This window comes from Hippichthys cyanospilos, chromosome 11 (assembly GCF_059441005.1).
Source record: "Hippichthys cyanospilos isolate Australia breed blue-spotted pipefish chromosome 11, RoL_Hcya_1.0, whole genome shotgun sequence".
Classification (NCBI taxonomy): domain Eukaryota; kingdom Metazoa; phylum Chordata; class Actinopteri; order Syngnathiformes; family Syngnathidae; genus Hippichthys; species Hippichthys cyanospilos.
Genome location: NC_142379.1, coordinates 20,536,393 through 20,551,130, shown reverse-complemented (window position 1 = coordinate 20,551,130; position 14,738 = coordinate 20,536,393). Strand labels below are relative to the sequence as shown.

The following is a 14,738-nucleotide window of genomic DNA, read 5'->3' as shown; positions in this document are numbered from 1 at the left end:
TCGAGGAGAACTTGTAAACTCCACACAGGAAGGCTGGAGCAAGGTGGATTTACTAAGCACTGTCCACTGAGTACCAAAACAAATATAATCTATGAACTCAAAATAAGAACTCTGCTGATGTTTTATTTTATTTTTTTAAATCAGTGCAGAACGACCTATGCATACAGAGTTTTGAAGGTCAGTCTGTGAGGAAGACTTTCAACTGATTTTGATTCAATATTTTATGATTATCTTTCCAGAATCGAAACTAGAACCTTGAATCAGATCTTATTCAAGATGCTGGAGCTTGAGGGAGCTGGGGTCATTTTTTTCAATGTAAAAGCGAAGAAAAGCACGAGAGAGCCAGGGTCCTTTTTGTTGTAAATGCAGAGAGACAAAAATTCATGCAAATCCTTCACAAAAAAGGAAATGTTACATATTTTCTCGTGATTATGCTCAACAGACTAGACCAATACACTAAGTTATTTTTAAAATTGTAATCCCACTGACTCAGACAAAATTGAATTGTTCCACTTTCAGATCAAGCCATCCTTGAATCATATGTATTAAAAACCGTGTTGAGTCGTCTTTAGAGGAGAGATGCACACACCTAGTGTTTTTTTCTTGTTTCTTTTTTTTAAATTCTCAGCCCAAAAAAACTCAAAAACTAAAAACGAGATAATGTGTGGAGAAGCAGTAAATATGGATTACTCTGATGTAGTAACCATTTGCCACTTAAGTCTGCATGGTTTTCTGGGATTGCTATGTTGTACCTAGCAACACGATAGCCCTCCATATACAGTACTTCCTTACATCTCAAGGAGATATAGAAGGTCATCATTCACACTCGGAAATGTCTTCCTCAGAGGTGGAGCTGTCAAAGCTGGAGGAGATCCTGACTGAGGCACACCAGCTCTCCCCGAAGGCTAAAGTGGTGAAGAACGCCACGATGAGACGGAAGAAAAGGCAGTCGCCCCACATGCGCAGCCAGCATCTGGATGAAGCGCTCAGTCCCGTCACCACTCCAACGGATGAGGAAGTGATTCAGCGAATCAAACAAGTGGCGGGTTCTACACAGACCAGACATCAGAGTCCTGAGCACCGTCGCTTGCCCGCAGGCTTGGCTCTATACAGTGTCTCCAAACTGCTGCTAGTCATCAGCTTTGTGTAAGTAGTTCTGCATTAATAGGACACCTGCATGATTTATTTATTATCCATTTTCTACATCTCTCGTGTGCTCGAGCCTTTCCCTGACTGGGTGGTCACCACCCAATCACAGGGCACTAAGATGGGCAATTTATAAACAATATAGAACACGAGTGCAAATCAAGGCCAAAGAGCCAAGCGCATCTGCACTAACTACAGGGGGCCCTTGGCTTGCTTGAGTCACGAAAATACTCAAAAGATACAAAAAGTATAAAAATGTGCTTGAATCGCTTTGATTAAATCAATCATGTAACAGGATTCCAAATGCAATTAATTTCGATACGGAACATTAATTAGATGCAAATGAGTACTTATCAATGCAAAACCTTTGCGTAGGCTAACATAAAAAAAACGGGCACAAACGAAAATGCTAACCAGCTAAACTCATACAAGGTAGCACCACATAACATGCTGAAGATAAGAACTAACATTAATTAGCATGTTATTCACAGTCACAGCGCACAGTGTTGGATCAACAGACAAACTAATACTGAGCATATTGTCATAAATGACAACATTCTTACAAAGAAAGTACAACTCGTGGGCCAGATTTCACAGAGACAGAATGACGTGTGTCAAATACAGTGACTGCTCTCAAGTAAAGCCACAAAAATAATATAAAATAAAAACAATAAAATACAAAAAGAACTTTAACAGCAGCCAGAATGGCGTCAAAAAACAAAGATCAAATCAAACAAAGCACAAATGAATGAACCGTTAAAAAATAAGCTAAATCAGTTCCAAAACGTCATTATTTCAGGTGCAGCCCATGCTGTTATGTTAATTGTTACTTGGAATGAGATCATGACGTGTGTGTATAATGTCAAAAGACAAATATAGTGGGCCCCCGTGTTACGAACTTAATCTGTTCAGCGGCTACGCTCGTAACTCGAACTGCTCGTATGACGGGCAATCCAAACCTATGTTAATTAGTGAATGCGTGCAACGCGTGCAAAAACCTTAGGTAAAAACATCACGACTTTATACACATATTAAAAATTAGTAACATAATCGACTGTACAGTTAAATTAAATAACATATACAATGGAAAAATGACATTTACCTTTGAGGCGACGTGACTTGAGCTGGGTGGAGGTGAAGGGGAGCAGAGACCAACCCGCAGAAATTATTTATTTATTTTCTTAAACGGCAACTTTTCTCAAACTAGAACATATCACCGGCGATTTCTTTCTCTTTAATCCATAATAGAAGAAGCCTCACCATTTTGTTGTCTACCGAGGTCCCTGCCCCGGCAAGGAAAGTCTTGCCCTTAGAAGATTGCCGAGCGGTTACGGCCATACTCACGAGCAAGGTTAACTATGCGTGTGCCTCCTTGGTATTTTTTTTATCTCCTGCTTCGTTTCTATTGTCATCATCCTCTTACTTCTTCCTTTACCGCCACTAGCAATTTTAGCAGCCACGTCTAACAGATAAAGTTTGCAAAGTCTTCAATCAATCAATCAATCATCAATCAAATTTTATTTATATAGCCCTAAATCACCGAAGTCTCAAAGGGCTTCACAGAATGAAAAGAGGTCGTACAGAGACATCTTTTCAGTATAGGGTACACAACAGCATCCCCTGTCAAAGCTCCCAGAAGGGGAAGGAAAAACTCAAAAACCCCAAATTTGGGGAAAATCAGAAACCTCCAGAAGGGACCACAGGTGGGAGGAGCCCCCTTCCAGGCCCACAGGTTGAAGTGGATGCTGCATGTACCAGACACAGAAACAACATAAATTACAGAAAACATATTGTGCTATATAGTGCAGTGATGTCTTGACAGCAGGCAAGGCCATTGGGCAGGAACCATCCCACATTCCAGCCAGGTGGACTGCAGACGGCCGAACTCCTAACCTGTGATGGTCGACCAACGCAGGACCCAATGGAGGCGGTCAAGTCAACCCTCACCATCTAGCTAGCCCCCTCTCCCAGCCGGAAGAGGGGGGCAGGAAAAAAGAAAAAAGAAGAAGGCTACAGACAGGCTAAATTAACTAAATGCTTTTGAATATAAATGTGTTTTTAGTCGGGATTTAAAGATTTCTACTGAGGTGGCTTCGCGAACTTCCATTGGTAGGGCATTCCATAGTACTGGCGCGCGAATGGAAAACGCCCTTGATCCCGCAGACTTCTTTTTAGCCCGTGGGGTCGATAGCAAACCGGCATTTTGCGATCGAAGTTGTCGGGGCGGAACATAAGGTGATACTAAGTCGACGAGATAGGAAGGAGCTAAACCGTGTAGAATTTTATAAGTAATTAACAGCACCTTAAAATCACATCTCACGTGTATTGGAAGCCAATGCAGGTCAGCTAGAATCTGAGTAATATGATCAAACTTTCTCGTCCTTGTCAATAGTCTCGCCGCTGCATTCTGTACACACTGCAGGCTTTTAATGTAGGACATGGGAAGTCCAGAAAACAAAATGTTGCAATAGTCTAGGCGCGACGTAACAAATGCATGAATTAATGTTTCTGCATCGCTAAGAGAAAGAATAGGGCGAATTTTAGCTATATTGCGGAGGTGAAAAAACGCTGTTCTTGTCATGTTATTAATATGTGTTCGAAAGGAGAGAGTGGAGTCAAATATCACGCCGAGATTTTTTGCAGAACTACTTTGGGAAATAATACAGTTTTCTAGGTTCAGCGTGGTATTCTTAAGCAAGTGCTGATGATGAGCAGGGCCAATAAATAACATCTCAGTTTTATTAGGGTTGAGAAACAGAAAATTGGAAGACATCCATTGTTTAATCTCGGCAAGGCAAGCCTCCAGTTTACTGCACTTGCACGGATCCGTTATTTCTAAGGGCATATAGAGTTGGGTATCATCAGCATAGCAATGAAAACTAATAGCATGTTTGCGTATAATATCGCCGAGAGGAATCATGTAGATGTTGAACAGTAAGGGACCAAGTACTGACCCCTGCAGGACACCACATGAGACGGAGAAAGACTCAGAGATCGCATCACCATAAGAAACACTATGCGTCCTTCCCAGGATGTAAGATCTGAACCAAGAAAGTGCTGATCCCGAGATACCAACACATGATCTAAGACGTTCTATAAGAATATGATGATCAATAGTGTCAAATGCGGCACTAAGATCAAGCAGTAACAATACTGATGAGACGTTGGAATCCAAGGCTAATAGAAGATCATTCGTCACTTTTACTAGGGCTGTCTCAGTTGAGTGGTTGGCCCTAAAACCTGACTGAAGGAGTTCAAATCTATTGTTGTCTATCATAAAATCGCTAAGCTGTTGTGTTACAACTTTCTCAAGAATTTTGGCGATAAACGGAAGGTGTTACACTGGCCTATAGTTAGAGAGATCTTCAGGATCTAGGTGAGGTTTCTTAAGTAATGGTTGAATGACAGCCGTCTTAAAAGTCTCAGGTACAATGCCAGAGGAGAGTGACAGGTTGATAATATTCAAGACAGATGACCCTAAGACCGGGAATAAATCTTTGACGAGTTTGCCTGGAAGCGGGTCGAGCATGCAGGACGTCAGCTTTGCTGCATTAACTAGTTGTGTAAGACACTCCAGGGATACTAAATCAAACTGGGACAGGGTAGCCAGACTTTCATGAACCTGATTGTCCGAACTAGCATCAACACTCATAGTCGAGGTGGTGAGCGGCGCTGCCTTTTTTATTTCTTCCCTTATTAGCTGAATCCGCTGAGTAAAGAATTGCATGAAATCGTGTGCTGAATGGAGGGAATTATGATTAACCTGCTGCTGCTGTGTTAGCTGCGCTACCGTCTCAAATAAATACTTTGGGTTGTTTTTATTAAGACTAATCATTTTGGAAAAGTGATTGGTTTTTGCTAACCTAAGAGCCTCTTTATATTTCAGCAAGCTATCGCACCAGGCCTGACGGAAAACCTCGAGTTTAGTTGTTCGCCATTTACGCTCAAGTTGTCTACTTAACAATTTACACATACGCGTTTCCTCCGTAAACCACGAAGTGTGCCGCTTCGGACGAGTTTTAAGTTTCAGCGGCGCAATAGAGTTAAGGGAATTTAAAAGAACCGAATTAAAATCATTCGCGAGCTTATCGACTGAGCCAGTGAAAGACGGAAAGGCAGCTGTTGCGGAAGGCAGTAATTCAGAAAGTGCAGCAGTGGTTAAAGAATTAATATCACGGCTCTTAAAGCCTTGGTTGTGGACAACAAGACCACACTGAGCTAGGACTTCAAATGTTATAAGATAATGATCAGACATAACGTTAGAAAGCGGCAGAATTGTGACGTTTGAGGCAGTTAGGCCATGGGTTAGCACTAAGTCTAAGATATTACCATTCTAGTGTGTTGCTGCTTTTATTATTTGTGTAAAGCCAAATGCATCGATTATTGCTTGAAAAGCTACAGTAAGTGGCTCTAGTGGGGAGTTCATATGAATATTGAAGTCACCCATAATTAATATATTATCTGTGTGAGTTATTAAGTCAGCCATAAGTTCAGGGAATTCATCTAAGAATCCAGAGTATGGGCCAGGAGGACGGTAAATAACTACCACACAGAATGGTGGTGAGGAGCTCGATCGCGTAACGAGAGCCTCAAATGTCTTGAAAGTGTGACTCGTGCCTAAGCCTAAAATCAGATTCTGAAATTAGGGCGACACCCCCCCCCTTTTTTACAAGGACGGGCAACATGTGAGCCCACAAAGTTTGCGGGTGAGGCCTCATTTAATGGTAGGAATTCATTTGGTTTTAGCCAGGTTTCGCAGAGACCAAGCACGTTAAGGTTTTGATCTGTAATAAGATCGTTTACAAGAAGGGCTTTTGAAGGGAGTGACCTAATATTTATAAAGCCGAATTTAAACTGGGACATTTTTCCCGGACTATTCTGAGTCCTCGTGTTGGTAGTACTAATACCAACAATATTTTTATGGCTGGGGCTTGCTCTGTATTTTGAGTAATTAAAACCTCTTCGCAATGTTAGTAAAGTAGGAATTCGATTGTTGACGACTACAGCGCGCGTATTGATGCTAATATTCCGCCTAGGCACTTTGTCACTAGTCTTACTGATTAGAGAGGCAGGGCTCTTTTCCTTAATCCACACCCCCTCAGCAGAAGTCTTATCATTAGGGCATTCAGCATTAGGTATTGAAACAGTGTGTGGATTGCAGTGACCTAGACTAAGTATGCTATGTGTGTTGTAACAGTCCAGCCTATTGCCGGTTAACTCTAGCCTTAACGCATAGGTGTCAAACTCAAGGCCCGGGGGCCAGATCCGGCCCACCACATCAATTTATGTGGCCCGCAAAATCCTGGGGAAACTTCAAATTTCTGGTTAAATTACTAAATTTGCAAGTTGTCCTCAACATTTAAAAATTTGGAGGTAAAAATAACAAGCATTTTTTGTTCCCAATATCTCTTTTGAGCAGTTTTTACCGGGCTATTAGTTAGATTATTAGTTAGAAGTGTGACAAACACACCTAAAATTGATTTGATTTAACAATTATACCGGCCCTCTGACAAAAATTATAACTTCAATGCGGCCCCCGATAAATATGAGTTCGACACCCCTGCCTTAACGACTCCACACCCGTTCTAGCAGGCTCGCTACTCGCCTGCGACCCGACATGCTCTAATGTGGGAAGTCATGGAAGGCTCAAACAGTAATCTATGTTTCTAGAAAGAGTAATGGCGCCTTTCCAGTTAGGGTGAAGGCCATCCATTCTCAGCAGGTCGGGTCGGCCCCAGAAAGAGGGCCAATTATCTACAAACTGGAAACCCTGCTCTTTACAGAAACCAGCCATCCACCGGTTAAGCGAGAATAATCTGCTAAACCTCTCATCATTGCCTCTCGCAGGCAGAGGGCCAGAGACAATAACTCGATGCCGACTCATCTTTCTAGCGAGATTACAAGTCCTAGCTATGTTCTTCTTTGTAATCTCAGACTGCCTCATTCTAGTATCGTTGGAGCTGACGTGTATCACTATGTCCGAGTAGCTAGTGTTGTTTGCACTAGACTGGTGTCTAGCCCTCTTGCGTGTCAGCTCCCTAAGGTTAGCTTCAATGTCGGGTGCTCTGGCCCCAGGGATACACATTACAGTGGCTGGCTTTTTAAGCTTGAGGTTACGGGTGATGGAGTCCCCTATAACTAAAGTGCGGGAGCCAGTAGACTGAGGAGGAGTTTGCCTAGCGAGGGGGCTAAAACGATTATGCGTCCGAACAGGCTCACCGTGGCTAGCAGGCTTCTTAGGGCTAATGCTAGCCGGACTAGCGGGTAGGCTACGACCCGCACTAGCCGACGCTAGCGGCATTGCGGGAGGGCTACGGCCCGCATTGTCATTATCAGATGTGTCCGTCTGATCTGCGATTATCAGACTACTCTGCTCTAGCTGACGGACACGGCCCTCTAGGAGAGAAAGCCTCTCCAAAAGAATAACGCAGGTGTCGCAAGTGACAGATGAGGTGGAGGTGCACGGAGCGATGCTTACCTTAGTACAGCCGAGCGACATACTTACGCTAGCAGAGCTGCACGAGGACGAACGGAGCTAGGGGCTGTTCAGAGAAACGGCGAATCACTAGTCTTCACAACACACCGACCAGCTGTGCCATCAAGCTAGATCCATGTTTTTCAACCGCTGTGTGCCGCGGCACAGCGGCACAGATACTGTCAGTTGTGCCGCGGGAAATTATCCCCCCGTTCCGCTGTCTAAATTTACGGCATTGACTGTGCCACGGACAGCACCCCCCCCCCCCCCTCCCCCGGTCCGCTGTATACATTTACGGCATTGATTGTGCCGCGGACAGCACCCTCAAGGCTTTAACACCAAGGCTTTAACTGACACCGTGACTGTAACAGTGACTGTGACATTGAAAGAGCAATAGCGTTCAGCATTGCCGTCACAAGCGTGATCATTTAATTTCGTTGATGCAGCAAAGCAAAAATAATTGTACGAACACATTGACCAGCATGTCGGATTGCTCGTATGACGAAAGGTTTGTGCGTAAGAGGGGGGGTTCATAAACCGGGGGCCCACTGTAGATATATTTTCCATTTCCTAATTTCTACTGGCCTTAAGGCCTTGTCTACATGTAGCAGGGGTTCTTGCAAAGGGCAGTAAATGTCTCCATTTTGTTGCTAAATGTGGCTGGGCTTTTTTTTTTTTTTTAAATCAAATTCCAATGTTTCAAAACCTCCGGCCAAAGTGGAGATTTGCCCAAGCCTCCAGTTTCGTGGATACATGTAACCAGCTTCGACGGAGATTTGCGTTGTCGCACTATTCTTGTTCCTGGCAAAGACGCGGATTCCGGTGGGCAGAACCCACTCAAGGAGGGAAGAGCACAAAAACTCCACACCGAAGAAGTGGCAGTTAAATCCTGAAGCTCAGATATGCAAGACAGACTTGACAACCAATATGGTTCTCCACTGATGATAGAAGGAAATCCAACACAAGAGAATGAATGAACTTTTCACAACTTGTGCAAGATAGGATACAAAATACTTTATATTTTCACCATGATGCAAAGCCGATTTACATCAATACAAATCACTACTAGCAAATCTTCCATCACTATCATTCGCACCAGGGAATTGTAGAAATTACCGATTGGTCCAGCAGATGGTGGTATAATACAGAAAATAATGATGACATCATACGCCTATGCTGTTTTGACAATTGTATTACCGCTACCTGCTGGTATCCACTAATTGTAATACGTACAGTAATAAGTACAGTATATCTGGCATGTCCTATTCAGTCCTGTTTGCATTTGTTTTACATTGATGGAAGTCTACTGAATGCTGTTATAGTTGGCAGATTTCCGAAAATAATGGCTGTTACTTTGAATGTGCACCTCCTTATTACCTGTCATTGCAGTGGGGGATCACCTTGGCTATTTTTTGATTCCTCACTTGATTCCAAATTTTGTGGCGGAGGTTTTTCAGTATGAAACAAAGTGGTCATTTGCAATAACACTTAAAGGGCCTTGAACATGCATTTCATCTGTGTTTCCCTAATATGTTTTATCTGGTTTAAATTTACAAGCATATACTGTATGTTGCTGTTGACTATAACTCCTCTCTCCTTTTGTTGCATTGCTGCACGCAGGATCTGTTTGAGGTACATGTACAGTATTTTGTAGTATGATTTTAGTATTATGATTTGGATAGCCAGAATAGCCAAAAGATTTTTCAAACGTCAATTCACAGATGAGCTTAACAAAACTCCTAAGGAAAATTTCTGTTAATGAGTTACTTTTTGGGGCATTTTATTTTCTGTCCATCCTCAGTCTAGTCCTGTTGGTGTTTCTCAATATGATGCTCTTCTACAAGCTTTGGATGCTGGAGTACTCTGCACAGTCTTTAACAACCTGGCAAAGTCTTCGGCTGCATGAAAGGTTTGCACACACACACACACACACACACGCACACACACACGCACGCACACACACACACACACAATACACACACACACAAGCACACTAACACACATGCACATGCGTGCATACACACATGCATGTGCACATTTTACAGAATGAATTCTTATTTTCTTTTTGTCTTATTTTATTCTTATTTTATTTTTATCTTATTTTTGTGCACAGACACTACAGTTTCTTCATTGTTTACAGGGCCATGTCATATATATATATATATATATATATATATATATATATAGCATAGCATAATAGCACATAGCATAAAGATGTGCATGCAGTAAGCTGTCAAGACATTCAAGATTGGAACCCAGGAAATCAATTGCCAAGTTCTTTGAAAGAAAGCTGAATGCCAGTGTCTGTTTCTTGCTAAAATGGTTAAATGCATTTGAGTGTATTTGTATGTGTCCCCAGTAAACTTCCTCAGACACAAATGGAGTGGGCCCAGCTCCTGGAGGCGCAGCAGCGTTTTCATGACGCAGAGCTGCAGAAGTGGCGAGAGATAATCAGGTCATCTGTGGTACTACTTGACCAGGTATTCACACACTAGAAAATTTCTTGTTAAACCCTGGTCCCCTACATTTTATATATATATATATATATATATATATATATATATATATATATATATATATATATATATATATATATATATATATATATAAGGTATTCAACTGTAAATGAAATAGATCGGGGTGAAGTCACTCGCGTTGATGAAAAAAGTACGACAAAAACCAAGTATAAATCTGTTGTTATAATTTATCAAATACAGTAGGAAAAAAAGCAAATTTGATTGTTCATCATACAACATGAACCAAAGACAAATGTCGGGTAATGACCCAGGGTGATCGAAGGATTTTACCTGTGCTGAGCAGTAGCAGAATGAAGCTAGATGATATTGCTAATGCGAACAGAGTAGTATTCTACTCTGGATGGGTGGGTGGATGGATGGATGGATGGATGGATGGATGGATGGATGGATGGATGGATGCTAGTGCCAACATTTCTTTCTCTTTCTTCCCATCTTGATCAGATGAAAGACTCTTTATTGAACCTCCAGCGAGGTATCGGATTGAGGGACTACAACTCGGAAACTGACAACAAGAGGAGGACTCACTACCACTGACCCGCCGCTACAAACAAGGCCATGAGGGCATGCTGTGCAATATTGGACTGGTTGTTTTTTTTTTGTTTTTTTTTGTTTGTTTTTTTTGTTTGTTTTTTTTTTTTATGAGTCTGTATGCAGGGAGATTAGCAAAAGCGGGTCCAGGAACAGGAAGAGTGGGCGAGGGGCGAAGACAGATGGGAATCGATGTTTCTAGCAGCACCAACGCCATTCTACTGTAAGCCATGTGTGTCATCCTGGAGATCAGGCGGGGGGAACAAGTTCACACAACTGCATGCATTTAGACAAGTTACAGTAACTCCTGTCAGTATTCATGTGGTTCCAATTCCAGTATGTGTGTATCAAAAACAACTGGAAGAGAAGAGACAGGGTTCATTTGGAGAGCTAAAAGTCTTTAGACTCTCTCGACTGTTCCTCATCGTCCCCCCAAAGGTCCTTGCTGTTGTGTCTATTTCAGTAGAGAATACCTGACTGCAGTCTGTTTGATTGTCTTGCAAATCTGGTCTTTGTGGTGTTTGTCAGGGCCGGTTCCCTGCATGGCATCCATATATGAAGTTGACACAATCTGCTTTCTGTACAGCGCTAATGAACCTTTCCCAATGATTGATGGTGTAATGTAAAAACAGAATGAATGTTTCAATTAGGAGACTTTAAAACAGAAAAGAGACACTGCAGCCAGACTTGTAGGGAGATGTCTTCTTACATGTTTTGTTACTAAACTGTGACTATATCTCTTTAGCAGTGTTTCAAATTAGAAAGGATTCTATGAATATATTTCAAAAATATGAGTATTTCATTATTTAATATATATATTTCAAAATATATGAGCATTATCTATATTTATTGTTAATTTATGTACATATGAAATGAGAGCTCAACAGCTTCTGAAGAATTTATAAAGAAAAGTTTTCCTCTTTAAAAAAAATGCATGCCAGATATGTCTGTGACATGTCCAGTGTGCAAGTACAAGTCAGCATTTGTGCGATTATATCGCACGTGTGTGGGTGTGTGTGAGTATGCATTTGCACACAGGTGTGTGGTGTGTGTAGAGTGTGACGTTTTTACCATTCCACACATGTTTTCCCCTATTCCTGTTTCCTGCATCCAGACTGCCTTTAAAATAATCTAATGCTTTGGAATGCAGGCCTGCATTAGCCCCAATCACTCTAAAGTTTACAATCCAGACCTTCTTACATTATCAATCAACTGTCAGGGAAACGATGTCAATTTACTTGCAGTACTAACCGGTGGTGCTTTTTAATGGAAAATGAGCTTCTTTGGCCTCAATCAAATGAAGTAAGACCCTCCACAAAAACAACAGATTCAGTTTAAAGCGAGACAAATGGAATAAAGATTTATTGGTAACAAAGTCTTTGTGCAGCCATTTGTCGCTAGGTAGAATTCCTAACTGCCAAAAATGATTGCTCCCCAACCCCAAAAATAAATTTGCCTTGACAAGTTCACATTCACGTAGAGTTTTTCTGTCCCGAAAAAGGGCATGGCATAATGGCAGTAGTACTCACATCCTCTTCACTGTCACGTCATTGTACCCCTCACAAGCTATTTATTCTGAGAGCGTAGAATAAGCAGGGAATTGTTAGAAATGCATCAATGAAGGTAAATAACACTTCTAGCATGTTTAGGGTGTTAACACTGTAACATGTTTATAACCTCAAAAAAGTTGTATTTCCGTGCTAGGGGCCCTTAAAAATATTTAGCTTTGTTTTTTACACTATAGCACCATCTCCTGGGGAACATCAACACCTGCCCTTAATTCAAAATGGCGACAAAGGCCCAAATCGTCTTAACCCGAGCTCTCATGCTCTTCTTTAAAAGTAAATGATTTCAACTGTTTTCAATGTTTGTCTAGGATGCAACAAAGCATAAGAATGTATGTAACCAAATGGAAGAATTCTAGAAATAGGCATGTGTGTTCAATGAAGTTTTATTATATGTGTAGTAGATTGACTTCAAGAGCATGACTAGAAAAGAAAACCTTTTAAGAAGAACTTTAGCCGTAAAACTCAAAGCACTTCCAGACTTCCTTGTGTTCAAATTTCACAGTAGAGAAAATAAGACAAGCACTTTATTCCAGCATTGATAATGTCATCAATTGTGACATCATCTTCCAATCGTTGATTTGCGTTTTGTTCTCGATGAGAATGGCTTTAGCCCATAAAAAGTATATTTCTGCATTCTTCTATATGTGTGTTCAATGTGCTTGTGATGAACAAGAAGGAAAAGGAATCTTAATCGTTTATGTGTGTCACTAAAACAGATGAACTCCTGCTGTGTGGGGGGCTCACTTGAAGGTTGTTTTTCTTGTTTTGTTTCGTTTTTGGGGCTTATGTGTTTCACCGCTACATGTTTTAATATAAACAGAGAGAGAGAGTGAAAGTAAACACAATAATGAGACTAATGATAGAGAGAATCTATGCTTCATTTTTATGGTGGTAAAAAATGTCATGAAAAATGTCAATGGGGAAATGTTTTTACCTTTCCAGATTATTTATTATTCTTATTGGTTTATTTAAGAAACACTCAAATGATCAAGCTATAGAGCAAAAAATGACTTACATGTATTTCAATGATTATATATATATATATATATATATATATATATATATATATATATATATATATATATATATATATATATATATATGACTCACTGACTCTCATTTTATTGGAACACTTTTTCGATTTTTTTTAAGAAAAATTTTCAATTAGATTACATCAATTATACTGTACTATTGAAGAGTATAAGCCCGCATTGAACCTGTATTATGTTAAAGATTTTAATTGTCAGTGGAATACTTTGATGGTATTAATTGGCATGAACTGTTATAGTGATTTCAAAAATGCAGCCTTTTTTAAAGCAACGGTAAGACAGAATCCTTGCAAAAGTAATGCAAAATTAAATATATTTAAGACAGGGTGACAATTACAAAGTTTGCTTTAGGAATCTAATAAAATGTACGTATATGTTTGTCAATTGAGCAGTGTCCTGGCTGGTCCACAAATATAACCGACCACTACATCAGATGATCTGTGGTCTCTCATGGCAATAATTAATTCCCAGATTTGCGATCACAAGTAGCCTGTATACTGTACTATTCAAAAATATTGTATATAAGGCTTCTCAAATGACTCGGAGGCAAATGGTTTTATTGCCCCTTTTTTAATTGTCACATCATATTGTTGCTTTATCGTGGAAAATTACCATAGACTGAGTCTAAATCAAAAATTCTACTTTATGTTTAGTTTTCTTTCTTTTGTTAGAAAATCTTGTGATCTTCTCAAGGAGAATTTTAGTAACATTTCTACATAAAGATAAATATATATACAGGTATATGTATACTGTAAGTATATGCTGTGTGTATCCCCAGTAGGTGCATATACAGACACACACACACACACACACACACACACACACACACACGCAATCTCGAGAGAAGTGACAACCCGCGCTGCGCGTAGGTTTTCTTTGACTTGCTGATGATTTTTGTTTTCCTTTTTGCCTCATAGAGACTAAAAGACAAAGTGGCTTTTTGGTTCTTGTGGAGTAGAGACTGAACGTATGAATAAAGATACAGATGATACATTTGTTGTCTGTGTTGCACTTTTGCTGTATTCTGACAAGTGTGACTTAAAGAGAGTAGAACCGCTGCTTGAGTGGCTATAAAGTGGTGCTGCTCCTCCCACCATGAAATATTCATAAAGTGCCGCATGTCCCAATATGAAGCACAGTACAGTGCAAATACAGACTAAAATATTGATGTCAAAACCTTTGTGTGTGTGTGTGTGTGTGTGTGTGTGTGTGTGGGGGGGGGGGGGGGGGGGGGGTACTAATTTAGAGTGGGTTCCCCATAGGCCATCTGTTGTATCTTTTGCACTTTCGATAATCCTCTCAATCTCTGAATTCAATGACCTCATTTACAGCACAAACTTGAGCTACATAAAGAAATGAATACAGCAACTTTTGAAGATAAGTAGAACAATAGATTTAATGGACAAAAAATGATTACATTTTAATGTACAGTCCT

The 14,738-nt window shown here is 40.6% G+C and overlaps 1 protein-coding gene across 11 annotated transcripts in view; it reads left to right on the top strand.

Moving 5' to 3' along the window:
- gramd1bb (GRAM domain containing 1Bb) overlaps positions 1–14,294 on the top strand; it is a 72,918-nt gene extending 58,624 nt beyond the window's left edge. For 10 of the 11 annotated variants that reach the window (XM_088426738.1, XM_088426737.1, XM_088426740.1 and 7 more), the window contains 4 exons: positions 846–1,146; positions 9,423–9,530; positions 9,981–10,101; positions 10,600–14,294. In XM_088426738.1, coding sequence (XP_088282864.1) covers positions 846–1,146; positions 9,423–9,530; positions 9,981–10,101; positions 10,600–10,692 — 623 coding nt within the window. In that variant the 3' untranslated portion in view covers positions 10,693–14,294. Of the gene's footprint in view, positions 1–845; positions 9,254–9,422; positions 9,531–9,980; positions 10,102–10,599 lie in introns of those variants that run through there. The other variant, XR_015867111.1, reaches the window with a different exon arrangement.
- Positions 14,295–14,738: the final 444 nt, after the last annotated feature.